This window comes from Phaethon aethereus (assembly GCF_964289735.1).
Source record: "Phaethon aethereus genome assembly, chromosome: 3".
NCBI lineage: Eukaryota > Metazoa > Chordata > Aves > Phaethontiformes > Phaethontidae > Phaethon > Phaethon aethereus.
The window spans coordinates 1,578,458-1,598,169 of NC_138576.1; the positions used below are offsets into that span (position 1 = coordinate 1,578,458).

The 19,712-nt window shown below is 50.5% G+C and overlaps 1 protein-coding gene across 3 annotated transcripts in view; it reads right to left on the reverse strand.

The window, feature by feature from the left end:
* NCOA1 (nuclear receptor coactivator 1) overlaps positions 1-19,712 on the reverse strand; it is a gene marked incomplete at its 5' end in the record, with an annotated part of 69,183 nt that overhangs the window by 39,606 nt on the left and 9,865 nt on the right. For all 3 annotated transcript variants that reach the window (XM_081998114.1, XM_081998113.1, XM_081998115.1), the window contains one exon: positions 468-562. In XM_081998114.1, coding sequence (XP_081854240.1) covers positions 468-562 — 95 coding nt within the window. The remainder of the gene's footprint in view (positions 1-467; positions 563-19,712) is intronic.

The following is a 19,712-nucleotide window of genomic DNA, read 5'->3' on the forward strand; positions in this document are numbered from 1 at the left end:
CTTCAGGCCCAACTCTGACCTTCCTCCTGAGATACGATTATTTCTGATTTACTGATACCAGCAGAAACGCGGAGCGCTCTCCTCATTCCCCCCTGCTTCTCAGAGGACAGGAGGATTCAAATGTCTTGAAAACCATCCATCCACATTACCCAACTCACCTCCGGATGAGGACAGGGGCTCAATTTAGTCCATGCTTGGAAGCAACTCAATACTGATATTAAGAAGCTACCCAGAACAGCTTCAACTTAACCAAGTCCAAGCTCCATCAAGCTTGGTTAAGACTCCAAACCGCTTGCTGAAGCGAGGGACTAAGATCAGTTTACCTGCAACTTAGGCCAGGGGCATGGTTGGGCTTAGAGCATCCCAGGTATGTCCCCATTGCCTTCCTCCTCTGTATTTCACTTTCTTGGTGCACTGCTTTGCTCTGGGGAGCCTGGTAGCATCAGCAACAACATCTGAGCACCTACCTCCAGAAGAAGAGGTCCCAGAGACTCCTTCTCAATCACGCCTTGGCTGCTGGACGAGATGTCGGACTTCTGGACTTCATCATCAGCAGCTTTCTCTGTAGCAAAGGAAAAGGGACATCTCAGCCCAAAAAAAAGTCATTTTACTACTGAATCATTGCCAACGGTAAACAAAACACTGACCGCTTGTCATACAGGCAATGCAGGTTCTGCATCAAAAAACTTCGGCATTTTCTTTTCATCCCTCAGTCCCGTGAAGATACAATGTCATTTCTAATTATTTACTAATTATTATAAAATAAAAGCACTAATTAGATCACAGTCTACTGCTAGCAGGAAGGAAACACCCGTCTTAAGCAGAAGCCTGCAGAGAGAGACATCCAAAATCAACATTTTGAAGAGGAAATGGTATATCCAGTTTAGCGCAAGCTACAGTATTTGATCTGGAACTTTTCGGACAACACTTTAAAAAATAACCGCCGGGAGGGATTCACAGGGAAGGGGCTGTGCCAAAGGAAACCTGCCAGAGAAAAAAAAAAGCAGATCCTACTACTGATGTGCAGGGAGCAGCCCGGACACCGGTCAGCTGGGAGCCAGTGGGGCTGGGGACGGGAGAAGAGCATCCGACGCGGAGCGGGTGATGCTGCTGGAGGAGCCCTGCCCCAGCCCTGCCAGAAACTCTCCTGCTGTATTGCTGAATAATCCTCGTGGGAAAAAAACAACCCAAAAAACCCGGAGAGAAGGCCCTGTTATTTATCTCGCACTCCCCCGAAAGGTGCTAGCCACGTCGCGCAGCTACTCCGAGGAACTCAGGATAAATCCAGCAGCGAAAGGCGGGTGGCAAGTGGGATGCGATACAGCCAGCGATCACGGGCAAGCGAGCGACGATGCTGCTGCTGTTTCAGGGTCGTTTCGTTTCGCTCCTCCACACCCACAACCATTTTCCCTTCGGAAAGCTGGCTCTGCCACTGACATCCCCGGTCCCCTCGGGAGAGTCTCTTAGCCTCTCCAGACACGATCCGGGAAGGATGGGGAGAGCAGCAGCCCTGTCTTCGCAGGATGCAGTTGAGAATAAACCCTGGTCGCTGGGAGTGATTTGGGAGGCTGGTAGCGCAAGCCCCGGCCGGGCACATCTGGGGCTGTAGGCGTATTTGCAAAGAGGAGATTAATTACTGTTTAATCACATGGTTTGGGTGGAATAAGAGCAGAAAGAGGCAAGTGGGAGATAAACCTCGGTGGAGAGGATACCTGCTTTGTTAACTGGGCATCACTTGGCAAGGGAAGAGCCGGGACATCTCAGACTGCAGATGCTTTTTCCCTCAGCAATGTTAGAATCACAGAGTCGTTCAGGTTGGAAAAGACACTTAAGATCATCAAGGCCAAGCCTTAACCCAGCACTGCCAAGCCCACCACTAAACTGTGCCCCTGAGCACCACATCTACACGGCTTTTAAATCCCTCCAGGGACGGTGACTCCACCACCTCCCTGGGCAGCCTGTGCCAGTGCTTGGCAACCCTTTGGGTGAAAAATTTTTTCCTAATCTCCAATCTAAACCTCCCCTGGCACAACTTGAGGCCATTTCCTCTCATCCTATCGCTGGTTACTTGGGAGAAGAGACCAACCCCCACCTCACCACAACCCCCTTTCAGGCAGCTGTAGAGAGCGATGAGGGCTCCCCTCAGCCTCCTCTTCTCCAGACTGAACACCCCCAGTTCCCTCAGCCGCTCCTCATCAGACTTGTGCTCCAGACCCCTCCCCAGCTCCGTTGCCCTTCTCTGGACACGCTCCAGCACCTCAACGTCCTTCCTGTAGTGAGGGGCCCAACACTGAACACAGGATTCGAGGTGCAGCCTCACCAGTGCCGAGTCCAGGGGCACGATCCCTGCCCAGCTCCTGCTGGCCACACTGGTGCTGATACAGGCCAGGATGCTGTTGGCCTTCTTGGCCACCTGGGCACACTGTGGCTCATGTTCAGCCGGCTGGCGACCAGCACCCCCTTTTTTTTCGCTCTGCAGTACAAAGACACCAGCTGCTGGGGGCGGCCGGAGGGGCAGGGTGTTTCCCATTGCATGTCGGTGCCCGTCGGCACCGGCAAACGAAATCGTCGGCCGTGCAGGACGCGAAACAGCACGGAGTCCTGAAGGACCCTCGGTTCAGGCTCACAGAGGCGGCTTCGATGCAGGTTTTGATTAAAAACGAGACAGACTCTCTGTGGCTAGCTGAAAAAATTACTTGAAACTTGGTCCTCTATTGATTTTACACCATTTACAAGGTTTTCCCAGGTACCAGAAGCACAGGTTCAGCCTAAGCAGCTGAAAATGAAGCCGTGCTTTTCCTGTGCAGCTGTTAATTGTTAGCAAAAAGATGCCGGGGCCGGGATGGAGTCGGTGATTCGTGGACAACGCGCATGGTGCAGGGGGATGCAGCCGCATCCTCGCAGGCTGCGCTTCCCCACGAGGCAGGAGCAACATCCCGGGGTTTGCTGGGAATCCGAGGGGATGCTCGGAAAAATCCCGAGGACCAAACACGCGTGCGGTGCCGGGAGCTGGAGGAACAAAATTGCCTGAACGGGTTTTAAGAGGGATGGCAGCAAGTTGTGAATTTTATTGCAGGGCAAGGAAAAAGGCTCCTCAACCCACGGTGCCTTGTGTAGGGCCTGGAAACCCTCATGTGCATCAATAAATACCTGCTTATCGATCAAATGTGTACGTGTAGCAACACACCACGCCGATGGAATAGCTCTGCCCAGCCTACGCCTGTCCGTTCCCAGAGGACACGAGATGTTTTCTCGGGATAAATACCCGTCGGGTGCAGCAGCATGCACGCTGCAGGTGCAAGCCAAGAGGTGTCTAGGACTGCTGAGGGTTTTCTGCTCATCCCTCTCGATGCCCTCGATGCCGGTCTTCGTTTCCGATCATCCCAGCACCAAGGGAGCCGGTCCCCCAACTCGTCCGTAGGCGAAAGCTAAACCGCGTTTGCTATTTTGCAGCACGTCGGATGCCAAGGTTTATTACTCAGCATCAAATCGTGTTTGCAAAACGTACGGATGTGTCACTTGAAACTCTTCACCCCTGCGTCCTCCCAGGACTTTGTCCATCTTCAAGCTCTCTTTGGGTGTTTCCCCTTCCTGACTTTGTCCTTCACCCCGTGCATCGCTCCGAGAAGAGCGGGCTTGGAAGAGCATCTGCTCAACGCTTGCGCGTGCAGGGGTGGCCCCGCGGGCTGGGCAGCGGCCAGGGCACTGAGCCATGCCGCCAGCTTCCCCCGCTGATTTATCGGGTAATCTCTGCCTCTGCTTTCCCTCTCGCCCAGCGGCTCTTTTCTCTTTAGAAAATAAATCAACCGAAAAAGGTCACGTCTTCGTCTCTGCTGGCACAACCCCGAAAACAACAGGCAACGCGTGTCCCGTCCTGAGCACGCACACACAGGTTTTGGATGCTCAAGCAACAGTCTGACTTCAGCCCTAAAATACCCGACCCCTGCATCCTGCTACGAAACCCCTTGGGCAGCTCACCTCATCCTCACGGGCCTCAGTTTCCCCTGCTCCAAGCAGAAACCAGAGTTCATCCCACCCGAACCGCCTCCGAACAGCGATGCCTGCCTCCCACCCAGCACTGCTGCGTGCCTCAATCACGAAGGAGCAGAACCCTCCCAAGGATGACACCCAAATCCCTTCCAGGGATGGAAGAGCTTCCCATGCACCCAAACCCACGGGAGCTGGCGGCTACCACAGCATGAGAAATGGCTTTTTTCTCCTGCTCTTTATAAATTGATGCACTCAGAGGCAACGCACCGGCTTTCAGCTCTATTCCTTTAATTGCGCTGCGGGAACCTCCTCCTGCTTTAGCAAAATAGTTTTGTCTGCCAGCTTCCAAGCCTGTTATTCGGGAGGATTAGCCGGCAAACCACGCGCTGTCGCTGTCTCCCTCGTGCACGAGTCCTTCTCCTTCCCACCTTTGCAGCACAGGGGTCTGGGAGCAGGCGGATCCCTTAAAGCTCCTGCTCACCTTCTCCGGGACGGCGCATCCCAGCGACGCACGGCTCCTTCAAAGCGTCAGCGCATCCCGGCTGAGCACTTCAGCTAATGTGCTTAAACGCATCTCTTCAGCTTTTCCATCCCCAGAATCCAAAGAATCCATCACAAGCAAACAGCTGGTTTGCACCTTAACCCATTAATCTCAATTTTCTTTTTTTCCAGCATTAATTGCAGCGGTGGCTCTGCTATGCCGGCGACGGGCTGACGCTCTGGGGGAGCATCGGTCGCAAGCCAGGCATCCCCTGTGCTCGACACGGCCAAACACGGAGCAAATTCCCGGTTCCCCAAGCTCATAATCTCACTATGAAGCTGGACAGACAGATCTACAGGAAAATAAACCAACGGGAGCAACACGAGCCCCAGCGCTGCCCTTTGAGGCTGTCGGGATCCAGCTGCGGGGGCTTTGGCAGCCTCGGGCATCGCAAATCCCCATCGCGCGACAAAAGCCCGGCACGCCGGCGGCCCCCGTTGGAGCCTAATTGCTGCAGCCCTGTTTAAAGCAGGTTTTTCTTTCCCCTCCTTGCAGCACAGAGAGGAGATATTTAAATGCATTCCTCGAATTACGCCCCGATTTTCTGACATCCAGGGAGATGTCTGGGTGCCTCTGGAATCTATAGGAGCCACGGGGTTCTCAGCACTCCGAAAATATCAGGTCGGCAGACTCGAACTGTGAGGTAAGTGTGTTGTAGGCAGGTCACCCAGCACCACGGGTCCTGCAGCCGATGCCCTCTGCGATGCCGGGGAACACCGCAGCCACTTTGAACACAAAACCTTGTCCCGTGCCAAGCCCGTGCAGCACAGCCTGGCACGGGGAGAGGTGACGTTCCCAGCTCGGCCCCGCTCTTCCGCAGCCGCACGAGCCTCCTGGCTAGAAGCTGCCGATTCTTTACAGGGTTAGAAGGAGGGACGGGGACGGCGCGAGGCCGGTGAGGGACGGAGGACGCCGCTGAAGCACGCCGGGACTGGAAGAGGAATGGTACGCTCGGACGCCCTGATGCTGGCAGCAACGGTTTTGCATCGCCGAGAGCGGCTCTCCCGGTGCCCCAGCCCGGGGGTACCCAGCCGCCTCCGGGGCTGCCGGCCCGGCTGCTCGCAGCGTGCAGCTCCTCCCGGGCTCGGCGGGGTGGAATGCTGCTGGAACGGTGGGGTGCAGCCCCGGCGGGGTCACGCCGGCCAGCCAAGGCGTGCAGATGGGCAGCCGACCCATTCGGAGTGTTTTCCCCTCTGATTTTAGAAGACATCAATGTAGAAAGTCCTTTTTTTTTTTTTTGTTAATAAAAGCCCAAGGCCAAGAGCGCACACGGGCAAGGCAAACGGCTCACCTGGGGTGTTAGAGACAGTGCAATAGGCATCCCCCCTAAAAACCAGCTCAGACCCTCTGCCTCGAAACGGCATTGCGTGGAGCAAAGCTGAAGGACGTGGCTCGGCAAGCAGGTGCCACCGCTCCCCGGCTCGTACAGCTGTAGGGTCACTGGTGTTTTCCCCTTTTTTTCATTCTTTTCCCTCCTTGCGTTACTATTTTTTATATACTTAACCTCCCTAGTTCGCCTTAGCTGCCTCCATCCCTTTGGCAGGTCTTCTGCTCGTTCTCTACCACCAATGTTGGAGGCACGGGGCACAGCAAAACCACCCCCAGGAGCCTGCACGTGCCTCCCTTTGCCTCAAGATCTCTGTACGTGAAATCCCGTAGCCGGAGAAAATCAGGCATCCAAGGTAGGGAAATCATAGAATCACAGAATCACTAAGGTTGGAAAGGACCTTCAAGATCATCAAGTCCAACCATTAATCCAGTGCCACCATGTCCCCTAAACCACGTCCTGAAGCGCCACATCCACACGTTTTTGAACACCAGTGCCGAGTCCAGGGGCACGATCCCTGCCCTGCTCCTGCTGGCCACACTAGTGCTGATACAGGCCAGGACGCTGTTGGCCTTCTTGGCCACCTGGGCACACTGCTGGCTCATGTTCAGCTGGCTGGCCACCAGCACCCCCAGGCCCTTTTCCGCCGGGCAGCTCTCCAGCCACTCCTCCCCAAGCCTGGAGCGTTGCCTGGGGTTGTTGTGGCCCAAGTGCAGGACCCTGCACTTGGCCTTATTAAACCTCATACAGTTGGCCTCTGCCCATCGATCCAGCCTGTCCAGATCCCTCTGCAGAGCCCTCCTGCCCTCCAGCAGATCAACACTCCCACCCAGCTTGGTGTCATCTGCAAACTTACTGAGGGAGCACTCGACCCCCTCATCCAGATCATCTATAAAGATATTGAACAAGACCGGCCCCAGAACCGAGCCCTGGGGAACACCGCTTGTGACCGGCCGCCAGCTGGATTTAACGCCGTTCACCACAACTCTCTGGGCTTGGCCATCCAGCCAGTTCCTCACCCAGCGAAGGGTAAACCTGTCTAAGACACGAGCCGCCAGTTTCTCCAGGAGAATGCTGTGGGAGATGCTGTCAAAGGCTTTACTAAAGTCCAGGTAGACAGTGCAGGGTGGGAGCCACAGCTGCGGTGCTCGAGGACACGATGGGAAAAGTCCCCAAAAGGCCCTAACTCATGGCATTTTACCCAAAATGCGACGAACGCCCGCGACCAGGAGAGCACCTGCACACCAAGGAGCTGGAGAAGCAAGGACGTGCCACCGGAGCGATGGCAAGACCTCAGGAGAGAGGGGTTGGTGGCTTAGGAGACACCTCCTAGAGCCACTCCAAAGCAGAGGGTGGGAGGTGAAGGAAAATGGGGGCGAAGGGGATGGAGGCGGAGGCAGGGAGACGTCCAGTCTGTCTATCTGCTGCATCTCAGGAAGTAAGCCCCGGCCCCACAGGCTCCATTGCCTGCAGCTCCATCCATAGCATCCAGGACAAGCACTCCTGTCTCTCCAACCCTTAAATCTGCACTTTTAAATTAAAATAATACAAGCTGATGGATACTGCTCTTCATTTAAAATTTTGCAGGTGAAATGTTGGGGTTTTTTCCCCAGAAAGAGGAAAGGAATATCTGAAAAATAATATATTGCACATGGGTCTCCTAAACTAGGACATAAAAAATTTTAAAACAGTGTTTTGTTGAGAAACATCATGAACACAGAAAATCAGAACAATTGTTTCCATTTGCTCAGTGCAGAACTTTGTAATATATGCATTTTGCCTTGAGTCGTGAGAAGCTCGCTGCCGCTCCCTGAGCAAGCCCCCATGGAGACAACCCCATGGTCACGGGCATGATGGCTGGGAACCAAATGCTGCCCCAGGCTCTCCAAGGGCTCTCTTTAAACCGAAGAATTCTATGGGCAACATTCATTTTTCATTTCTTATGACAGAAGCCAGAAAAGTCTTTGGGTTTTGCCTTTTCTATGACAAAAAAGAACCCAATTGCTTGAAGGCAAAAAGTCCAACTGAAGAGGACTTGCAGCATTTCCCAGAGCGAGTTGGGTACCCCAGTGGGTACCAAGGACGGCGGAGCAGGGCAAGATGGAGAATCTGATGTGATGCCTGGAAAATACGATGGAGAACCAGGCACGATGGCTCCCCATCCGTCTCCCAATCGGCACAGCTCCACAGCCTCCCCAAGGGCTGTTCCAGCTGAACCCCCCCAGATCACTGCCAGGATCCGCTCTACCTGCTCTTTAAAAGATAAACGAGGCAACAAAATGCACATCTGTAATTTCCCAAATAAGGAGCTTTGATTTTAATTTAATTAAAATCATATGGAACAGACTCGGTGCACCCATGGATCGAGAGAGTGACAGAAAGTTGTGCCGTTAGTTAGTGCCTACTGCAGGGTTCATCAGCCCAGTAAACCCAACAGGAGAGAAAACCTGCCATAAAAATAAACTTCTTGGCAGAAGGTGTGCACCGAGTGCACCTTCTAGTGGGACATGAACAAATTGGTTTAAAAAAGCTGCAAGAGGAGAAGAAGAAAATGACTGGAAAGCAGGATGTAGAGGGATCTAGACCATAGAAATTTGAATCTTTTTTTGTTTTCTAAATGGTACCCAAAGAGGAAGGCATGTCTAGGGCTATCTTGTCAGGTTAGGGACATACTGGGGGAAAGCCTCCGAGCCTCACTGGCTGCTGCTGGTGGTGGTTGCCCAGCCATCCGGGCAGACCTGAGGTCCTGAGCTCACCCTCAGCCTCCTCTTGAGACCCAGCAAGCCCAAGCATGCTCCTCCCCATCCCTAGGGCTCAACGAGCAGAGGAAGACCCAACCTCAACTGGGGGATGGAGCCAGTTTTCCAAGGAAGACCATCCTATGTAGCCTATAGGGCACATGCTTGGACCACAGCAATGATGGCTTCTTTGGAGGGACTCTAAACCAAAATTCAAGCTGTAGAAGTTGAGATTTGCCCAACGCCCCCCTATTCAATATCACCATATTCACACGGAGGCAGATGCAGAAAACCCAGCCCAGAGTCCTCCCTTCTTCACTTCCACAAATACCAGATTCCTCTAAAACACTGTATGGAAATCAGCAGCTCTTGGGTTGTATAACTTTTTATTTTAGTAGGAGGAAAGAAATTATCTGATCTATGAATTTAAAAAACTGTGGAAAAATACAGTCTGTGAGATTCAGAGCTTGAAAATACCAATGCAAGAAACAGAAGAGCAGATCTTGGCTTTCAGAAATCAGCACGGCTCCTTCAGAGCCCTGCACTCGCCTGCTTTACACTATCCATCGCGACGGTCTATCGGTGACAAGCCCCAGGGTGATCCCCAACCATGTGCTATAATGCCAGACTGGAGCACTGGGACACTGGGGTGAGGTCCATCTCACGAAGGATGGGATGGAGATGTTTCCACCTGAACTACTCACGTTATGCTCCCCTTACAGCCAAAGCAGAAAAAAAGGCATTTTTACAGGAGATTCGCCTGATCCATTTAAAATTCTTACTCTAAGATAGAGTCTCATTTTTGGGTTTTTTTGGGGAGGGGGGTATTGTTATCCCTAGTCCTCCTCCACAACCAGCAGGCAACCAGCTTTTCCTCTCTCCTTTTCTCTCTTTACCAGTGAGACCTGACTTCATCACCGAACTCCAACATTGGCCTTGAACAAAATAACCCATGCACCTCCGGAGCTGGCAACACAGAGCTTGCTTCAGCCCCAGGCACTTCTGTGCCGTCCTGGAGAACATCCTCATCAACACAGCCCTAAGTGGCTCTTCAGACACACCTTGAACCCTTATTCTTCCATCAATGCACATGCAAAGGCATGTGTCAGGAGGACACATCTCACCAGGCACACAACCCAGGGAGGAAACTAAGCCCTTGGCATGTACAAACCAGGGTCTAGTGTCCACGTGGATGGTGAGGATTGAGCTCTGAAGCTGGTGGCCACTCCAGTCACATCAGCAGAGCCAATGATGGAAACAGATTGGTGGAGGACAGTGGGACACCCTGCAGCTCTCCCATGTCCTACCTGAGCTTCTTCCTTCATGACCTGGCTGGAGAAAGTCAAAAAACAGCAGTTGAGCATTGCTGCTGTGCCAGGAGTGACAACAGCTCCGTCTATCGCGCTCACAGCTATTTGCCACGCTGCCTGCAGCCAGAGCGCAGCCTTACCGACCCACGGCAGCGCTGCAAAGCCTCACCAACACCCAGCAGTTAAGCATCTCTCCAACCACTATATAAACCATCGAATCCTAAAAAGACTAAAACACGCAGACTTATTAATCCACCAGCAGAGATTTGCAGGTGGGACGCTGCTTTTATATCAAGGTTACTGATTCCAAGGTAGCTTTTAAACTGCGTGAGCCAAAGATACAACAGGCCAGCATCTATATTAACACAGCAGCTTGACTTATCCTTCCACTTGCCCAAAAAACCCCTCAACACGGATATTTCAAAACCAGGGTAACCATACTTCAGTGCCATTTGCCACAGGGAGCTGATGGCAGTTCCTGTCAGAAGGGCTACAGCCACCTCCACCACGTCTACAACCAGCCCCAGGAAACGGATACTCCTGGTAGGCAACGTAGGCAACAACCCAACTCTGTACCAGGTCTTCAGCCTGGTGATCCCAAGCTCAGGCAACGTTAACTTTCCACACGGCTATGGGCTGCTCCCCAGTTTTGGCTTCACCTCCAACTGGTATTCTCCCTCTTTTCCCACACAGAGGATAGGGATTTTGAGGGCAGGAATTTTGTTGTTTTTTAAAAAAACTTTTTACTTATTTTTTAAACACGTATCTACCCAGCAACAGACACAACCAGGTTCCTCAGGACCGTACAATGCAAATAAATCAACAGTCTTGCTTTAACCCATTTGACCCTTACTTTAAATTGCAAAGAACGTATTCCAGTGTTGCCCTCATCCTAACCAACCGCTACGCACTCAACTGAACGGCACCCTGCGACATCCTTCCAAGTGAGGACCTCAGGGAGGATGGACAAGACACGTGTTTCCTAAGTGCTTCCCTGTGCCTAAGACACATTAACAGACCCGTTTTCCAGCTGAAGATACCCAGTGCATAACCACACATGCTTCTGCAGCTCTCGCTGGAATGGATTAAAAAGTTCATTGACATCTTCTGAGCTGAGATGCTGTTACATGCCACATGAACGTCTGCAACCCAAAAGCCACCAGAGTTAGTTTCAACCGATGCTGCTTTCATACACCGTGGTGGTTCACCAACTGGTGGTTCCCTATGGAAGGACTCCGGATGGACCTGAAGGTGCTCATCTGTCCGTGCCCCAAGGCAACGGGCATCGTGGACCATTAGTGTACGACAGCACCAGGAGTACAGATTAAGATCCAAGACAACGGTCCCTGCTCCAACCAGCAAACATCACTTTCTTTGGCAAACTTTGTATGGAAAAGTCTATTTTTCTGCTTCTGATAAAATCCTTGTGCAACGGTGAAGAGCGCAGAGCAAAGTGCGCTGCCGCTAAGACAGAAGGAAAAGAGTATTTCTTTCTGTCTTCACACCTTTTAGAGTTAAACATTAATGGTGTTGAGATGTCTTAAGTAAAAAAGGCTGGTTGTCTGAACAATGTCAGGAAAAATTATACGGTGCTGAGTGAATGCAAAATTAATGAGCGCTGAATGCTGACAGGAGAGAACAGGCATAAGGAGCCGAGACTTTTTTATAGTCGATACTGAGATCAAGCAGGTAGAACATCTCCATCTTGCTGGGGGAAGGAACACAGGGAGGAAAAAACTTTTATCTCAAACCTGAGGAGTTTAATTCATTCAAAAACTGTGTCAACTCTGCATGGCCGAATCTGCAGAGATGAGAAAGGGCTACATATAGCTCCCCCCTCGACTTTAATTCAGCCCTGGCATAGCCTTCATTCTCCTCCTGCAGGCATAAAACACATCGCAACACCACTTTAACGATCCGGCTTCATTGATTTTGCAAAGGACTAGACTGTCCTTTCTCAAGATGCAGCATCTTGAAGCCCCGGTACGTTGCATGCTAAAGTCCATGAGAAGTCACTGTTAAAAATTCACGCGTGTCAACCGTTAAACCATCTTGGTGCCCAAGTTGCACAGGCACGTCAAACGTGTGAGCTGCACCAGCGAGGAGATGCCTGCCAAGGCGTGCAGACAGTGCCCGGCTCAAGCGCGGCGAGGGGGGAGCTGGCGCTGCCCGCACACGGAGCACCCCCCCCCAGCCTCGCTCCTCCGAAACCGCCTTCCTCGCGCCTCCCATCTGTCTCGCCTCGGCTGCGGCGGGAGCGCTGTCAATCTGCGGTGACGGAGGGGACTGACGCCGCGGGGCTCTGCCGGAGGGAAAGGCAGACTCTGTGGTACAGTCTAAATGAACCGAAGGGTGGCTGTAACACGCGCGGGCGAGTGTGGTCAGTAGGTGCAAGTGCAGCTCCGGGCCATGAGATGCCCCTGGGGGAAAGGGATGGGCAGGGGTGAGCCACGCGGTATGGGAAGCTACCTAGAGAAGATGGAGCCTCCTGGTATGGGAGGCCACCCAGAGAAGATGGAGCCACGCGGTATGGGAAGCTACCTAGAGAAGATGGAGCCTCCTGGTATGGGAGGCCACCCAGAGAAGATGGAGCCACGCGGTATGGGAAGCTACCTAGAGAAGATGGAGCCTCCTGGTATGGGAGGCCACCCAGAGAAGACAGAGCTGCATGGTATGGGAAGCTACCTAGAGAATATGGAGCTACGTGGTATGGGAAGCTACCCAGAGAAGAAGGAGCCACTTGGAACAGGACGCCACCAGAGAAGATGTAGCCTCCTGGTGTGGGAATCCACCTGGAGAAGACAGACCAAGGCACGCAGGTGAAGACTCCTTTCTCGTTGATCTGCACAGAGCCTGCTCAGGAGGACCTCACCTCCAAAATGAACTTTGACTCTTCCAGTGCAATCATTATCTGCAGAACTGTGGGTGCAGCATCAGATGCTGGATGTCCACAGTGGGTGCATGAAGGCACAGCTCTCGAGTGCTCCCTATCCCGAAGCATGTGCCTGGGAGAGTAAGGAACAAGGCTGAATATCTGTCCTCCGCTTCCCCCTCCCCGGGAAAAAACACAGACTCATGTGATGGGGTTCTGCCCCTAGAGCCAAGATGCAGCTACTTGCAACTACTTTTTTAAGGACTGTATCCGTTATTTAAAAAATTGGGGATGGTCCAAAATATTCCCTGCTCCCGTAAGAAACCATCCACGCACGTAATTCACTGTCTCAGTGCAGCAGCTGCACCAAACCCGGGGCAAACATCAGCCTGAGGAACCTGACCACCACTCCAGCGTTCATCAACGCTGCCCATCCTAATACAGACTTAATCATTTAAAGGGTAGTTAGCAGAGACTGGCGGTTTAATTAATTAATGAAAACCTGTCTTGGAAGGTTGACTTCCTAAATAGCAAGGGCAGAAAGAACAAAAGAACACTGAGAAATATAATTTAAAACCACCCAAATGGCGTTGTTGGCTCTCTACACAAGGCTCTGGTGAGGCTTTAAGTGCCACCAAACAGCCCGTGATGAAACTGGGGGGCTCGGCGAAGCAGAAGCAGCCAGATGAGGAGCTCGGCAGCCGGGCACCAGGGCGTAACGTGGCCCCAGAGGGAGCGAGACCACTCCTGCACCTCTCACGCTCGTGTCCCAGCAAGTTTGTTTGCTTTGCCCAACCATACTATTCTGTGATTCTATGATACTGCTTGGCATGATAAAAGCTTTTATCTCCTTGTACAAATCTCCCTTTCTTCCTCTGCTTGCAGGAGCGTTAGGTGGATTAAGGTCTATAAAAGTTTGTTCAGGGGAAAATCTCAAATGAAAACAGAAGGTCTCACATGGCTGGCTCCAAGTATGTTGGTTTTTTCCCCCGTAAGAAAGAGGTTTATTGTGTTACTTCTTGCTTTTTAGGCATGGCAATGCTTGCACTGCTGGGACTTCTGATGGGTCAATAATTGAGATGGGCAGTTGCAAGACACGTTGGGGTGAGCTTCCCTCTGAAGCCCCTCTCTTGCACAGGACACTTGATTAGCTTAGATGAGATGCCTCCATCACAGCTGCCAGAAGAGAGGTGGGACGGACGGACCACTGTCATCCCGCTCCTGCACCCAAAGGGATGCCAGCTCACAGGATGGGTGAACCTCTTTCTGATCATCAACCAAATGAACCAGGGTCCAAAGCAGAGGCAGGACAAGCTGAGAGGAAGCAAAATGCTGCTGGGATGCCATCCCAGGGGAAGCAGAATCTTAAAATAGGTTTTGTCCATCTCTACGAAGGGTAAGGAGGGCCAGGAAAAGAGCTTTAAAGAAAGGGGATTTTTTTCCTCCTCCTTTCCTGCCTCTCTTCAAAATGAGACTGAAACAAGGAGGAAAAAAAAAAAGGCATTAAAAAAAGCGAATATGTCACAGCAGAAGGCAAGAGGAGGAGTGATTTCTACAGGTGGTTTATGACTCCCTGCATGATCCACACGCCTGTTACATCCTATCAGATCCTCTTCTTACGGCGAGGTGCTAAAGGATTTATTAGTTCTTGACAGTGTGAGATGTTTAAAAGCTTGAGGATGTAATAACCAAATGTTCACTTGTTAAAATAAAGGCACCGTTTGGAGAGGTCTGCGCAATTCTTAGCAGCCTCCCCTTCCCCTTGGTCTATATTTAAGCTGCCAGCTAGATTAAAACTGTCAGAGCAAGTATGAGAATTTTATTGACATGCTTTGTAGGTGGTATGGCTCCACAAAATAAACATATACAGAGGATGCTCCCTGGTGTGGCTGCTTAGGCGGAGATTTTTATAGTACTGGCCTGGGGGAGTTTGTATCTGAAATCAATTCCTGATATAAAACAGATTCCAGAGGATACGGAGAGACAGACTTCACAAATGTCTGCGGAGAGCGTGGGCAGGGATGCAATCCGTTTAACATTTCACGTTGAAACCAAACTGTGGAGAAGGGGTGGGTGTGAAATTCCCCGACCCCGCTCCAACAAACTCTTCACCCCTCGTGCGTGAAGTGCAATTAATTACTCTGGAAACAGGGAGGTTTCAATCCCGGGAAGGGCGCAGACCGGAGCGTAGTGCAGGGGACCCACGTGGGTGCTCGGGAAGCAGCATGAGGACTCTCACCCTGGCTTTGTGCTGGCAGAAGTTGTTACTGCAGACAGGGATCCGGCTCTCGAGGCTTTTTTCAAAATCAAAATTTTTAGATTTATAGAGACAAAGGCCAGTAGAGATGACTAGATTGACTACCTGAATATTGCAGAGCCATCAAAGTTCACCCACTTCCACCACTGTGAGCTCTAAACTTCTGTTTGGCCAAAACCTGGCACAACCCACCGCTTCCCTTGGCAGCTGGTTCCCAAAGCAACCACCCTCCTAGTTGTAACTCTGGGCCCAAGTCCTAACTTGTTTTCGTCTGGCTTCAGCTTTGAGTCATTCTCTGTTATGCTGGATTAAAAAACCTCTGTAGTAGCCAGAATTTTCCTTTCTTGTTAGTGTTTGTAGTGTCATCACCATGTCCCCACTCCTTTGTTTTTTCCTCCAGGATACAGTCAACAGAGCTCTTCAACCTTCCCAAGCTGCAAGACATTTTCCCCAGCCCCTGCCTCATTTCCATGTCTCTCCTCTCTGCCTTTTCTGGATTTTGCAATCTCTTTCCAGTGTAAATATCGTACCTGAGCTCCAGTTTTGTCCCACCAACTCCATGCCCATGTAACATCACCCGAGAGAAGCCTACCTTGCTTTTCATCACACCCCAAGGTCACACTGACTGCCTTCACTTCCAAGATCTCCAGATCTTCTTGAAAAGCACCATTTCCCAGGATACCATCCATCCAGCACTACTGTATGCCCATCCTGTATTGGTCTAGCAATGATTTTGTGTGTTCTTCCACACCCAAGATGTTAAGTAGCACCGAGATCTAGCAAAGATTCACAAGAAGCTCCATGAAACTCAAATTTGAGAATAAAGGTGTTTTATCAGGATGAGGAAAGGTCACCAGTGATGTTCCTCTGGCACCCAAGGTAAGGTAGTCATGCAGGGAGAAGATACACATCAACTCGAGGGTGGGTTGACCTCTTCACATGAAAGAGGACCAAATGGTAGAAAAACTACCCAACTGCTCTGCTAAACTGTGCTAATTTCTCCCACCTTCTATGACTTGAAGGTCACACACTCATTAACCAAGACCATAAGCTTTGGCTGCAAGTTGGAGATGGCTTAATGGAGGTGACAAGAGGACACAACAACCGTTACCTCCAGTATACCAGGGGTGGTACCAGAAACAACCTAACACTACTGGTAAGACCTGGTAAGAAAAACCATGACAGTCGGGGCCAATTCACTCAAGAAAAATGAAGTTCAGTTGGAAGAAGTACAGAAAAGAGCTGTTGGGTTGATTAAAGGAAAGGCATAACTATCTGACACCAAGATCCTAGGAGAGCTTGGTTTGGCAGACAAGTCAAGCGAAGGTAGAGAACAAGAGCAACAACTTCATAAAAATACATCATGGAAGGGTGGTAATTACCAAACAGAAGGAAGAATAAGCCAAATTAAAGGGCAATGCTGGCACAGACATGATCTGAAACTCATTTCCACCGAAAATGAGCAGCTAGTTTCATCCTCTTCAGGATCTCAGAAGGATTCCTGGAAGGATTAAGTTAGAAAGTTAAAAGGACTGGATCTGTTTGTATTCTGTTTACCTTGGATCAGTCTCACACTTGAGGGCTTTCAGTGGCCACCTATGGAAGCCAAGGAGGAATTCCCCCTCCCTGCTGATGTCTGATCTGGCCTGCAGGGTTTGCTTGGTTTTCTTTCTCTGTAGCCCTCTAACACAGGGCAAAAAATTGGCCACCGAGATGGGATGAAAGCGGTGTGCATCCCTCCCTCTAGTAGCACAAGCAGCTCCGTCAGGGTTAATCCAATCACCAGATTTGGAATGAAGAAAGAGCTTTCATCCCCAGCACCTGCAAACACCCATCAACAGTGCCGCTGGCCGAGAAGGTCCTTCCTGACCTCAGGGACGACGGCGGAGGAACCCAGAGACTGCAAAACACGTCTCTAAGGCAAAAGCAAAGCTCCCCTTTCTGACCTCCCTTGAAGCAAAAAAAATCAGGATAACTCCAATAAAGTCAATGCATTTAAAGAAGAGACTACAGCACCAGCCTGACAGTTGTAGCCTGAAGAGATTCCAATCTAATTTTAGATTTGACACAAACCTTAATGTGGTTTTAATTAATTAATTTAAAAAATCCTTTAATTAATATAAACCCCTTAAAGCGGTTTTCATTTACTCCATTTCCAGGAGACATTTCCACTTACATTGTTCCTCAGACGCCATTCTGCTGCTTGCTTTTGTTCTTCAGTCAACCCTAAACATTAGGTTAGGGTTAGACCTAAACATCGCTGGCCTTGAAATCTGGGGTGCTTTGAGCTCAGGCTACTTCTTGAGCCTTCATTTTAATGATTTACCAAGTAATGGAGTTTCCATCTGTTCTCTGACTAAGCAAAATCTTTACATTCTTCCACTGCATGAAAGTGTCCTCTTTTGGGTCCACTGAAGGACTGCCGTGTTGACTCAGCACATAAAAGATACCAAAAATGACACTTGAATTCTCTGAATCTAATAGTTTAAGTTTATCTCAATTTCTGCATGCAAGGCAGAAAGGCAGCAGTGATGACGTGCTGTCACCTTGCCCTCCTGGCAGCAACACCCACCTTGGGCAGCTCTCCAGGTCACCAAGGAAGGAGCTCAGATGTGATGCTGGAATGCAGCAAGACATCCCTGGGGCCCAGAGTTCCTGGGACCTCTCTCCACCTTGGCTCTCCTGATGGCAACGTCTACTTGGTAGGGCAGCCGCTGGTTCCTGTCTTCAACCTGCTCCATCTGCATGGCCAGCCTGAGCACCAAATCTAGATGACCACCACATACTGCATCCAGTTTTGGGACCCCAGTGTAGGACAAACTGGATCGAGTTCAGTGGAGGCCACCGAGTTGGTCAGGGCTGATCCTGAGACCAGAGGACAAGGGAAGGGGTCTGCTCACCCTGGAGAAGAGATGGCTTTGGGGCACCTGACAGCAGCCTGCCCATGCCTACAAGAAGTTACGGAGGTGATGGAGCCAGGCTCTTCACAGCAATGCATGGTGAGAAGATGAGAAGCAATGGGTGCAATTGAAGCAAGAGATGTTCAGGTGAGATAGGAGGAAAATCTTGCTCACCGTGAGGCCAGCCAAGTGTTGGAGCAGGTTGCCCAGAACACTTGTGCTTCTCCATCCCGGGGGGCTTCCAAAGCCCAACTGGATAAAGACCTCAGCAACCTGGGCTGATCCCAGAGCTGACCCTGCTTTGAGCCCATTTGCCAAACGACAACACTATCAGAAATGGAAATAAGCTTCATGGAAATGAGATGGTTCCAGCCAGACAGAGAGATTGGCAGCACCCAGGTAAAATGTTAGACTTCTCTGAGACCCATAATGGACTACAATATGGGGAGAGGGAAGAGCTGAAATGAGAGAGTATTCAAAAATATAAAATTCAAGAAATAACGCAAGCATAAACAAAGCAGAGCACATTACGCAGGCGGCACTTTCCCTTGGAGGTATGGAGGCAGCAGCTCCAAAGATCTGAGAAGTTTAATCAGAAACTGGAAATACTGCCTGGAATTCAATTCATGTCAAGAAAGATGTGTTCAAATTGGAGTCAATGAAAGAACGATATGCAGACAATTTAGAAGGATCCTAAAGAGAAAAAAAAATGCCTAAAGACTTTAAGTACATTATCCTGGCAAAACAAAGCCAAGCATGGGAGAAAGTCCCAAAGGCTCCTTCCACTCCTGTACTGGAGATATCCAGCTCCTTTGCAGACTCAGTAACATGGACTTGGGCTAGAGATTTCCTCAAAGCTAATGAAATGTCCATGGAGAGCTCCATCCCCAGGGGCTGTGGACAGAAAACCCTATGGACTGAGAGTAACGTGGGAGCCTGGACCTGGGCAGAAGAAACCAGCTGAAAGCTTTTAATTGCTCTGCACTGGGTTCCTCTGCTTTGGGGTAAAGCTCACCAAGGGGCCTCGGCTCTGCGACTCGCTTCCACACACTGCACGCAATTACTCGCTTTGTGGTTTTATGGGAGTAATTTTATGATCTTTAATAACGTACCACATCATTCAGCTGCTGGGACAAGAAGGGGCTCTTGACTCAATGCCTGAGGACAAGGTCTCCTCCTCTCCTCATACCAAAACCTCACGCCACCATCGCAAGCTGTGGGAGAAGCCTCTTTCCAGGCCACCACTTCACCATTTTCTCACCACCACTAAATTCAAAGGGGTTTTGTTCTCTTTTTAAAGCTTGGCATTCCCAAACCCAAGAAGAAACTCAGCATTCATTTTGAAGAGGCTTCCATAGTCCCACTGAGGACCCAGGACCTCTCCGCACTAGAAGCTGTACATGTACATCACAAAGTAAATCCAGGGCCAAATCTAAGCATATGACAAGACAGCAGGGAAACTTAATTAAATAAAAGCCACTGACAGCCCAATGATCGTATGCAACCGAGCAGCCAAAATCAATAATTATTTCATATACTTCACTTAATTAACCTACTGTATTTACTCAAAAGGAAAATTACTTCCCTAAGTAGGTTAACATCCAAATGGGGGGGTGGTCTTAAATTAGGGGTCCTCTTCTTTTTGGGTTAGAATCATAGAATCATTAAGGTTGGAAAAGACCTCTAAGATCATCAAGTCCTACTGTCAACACAACACCTCCATGCCCACTAAACCATGTCTCTGCCTTTCATAAACCCATGCTGACCAGGCTTGATC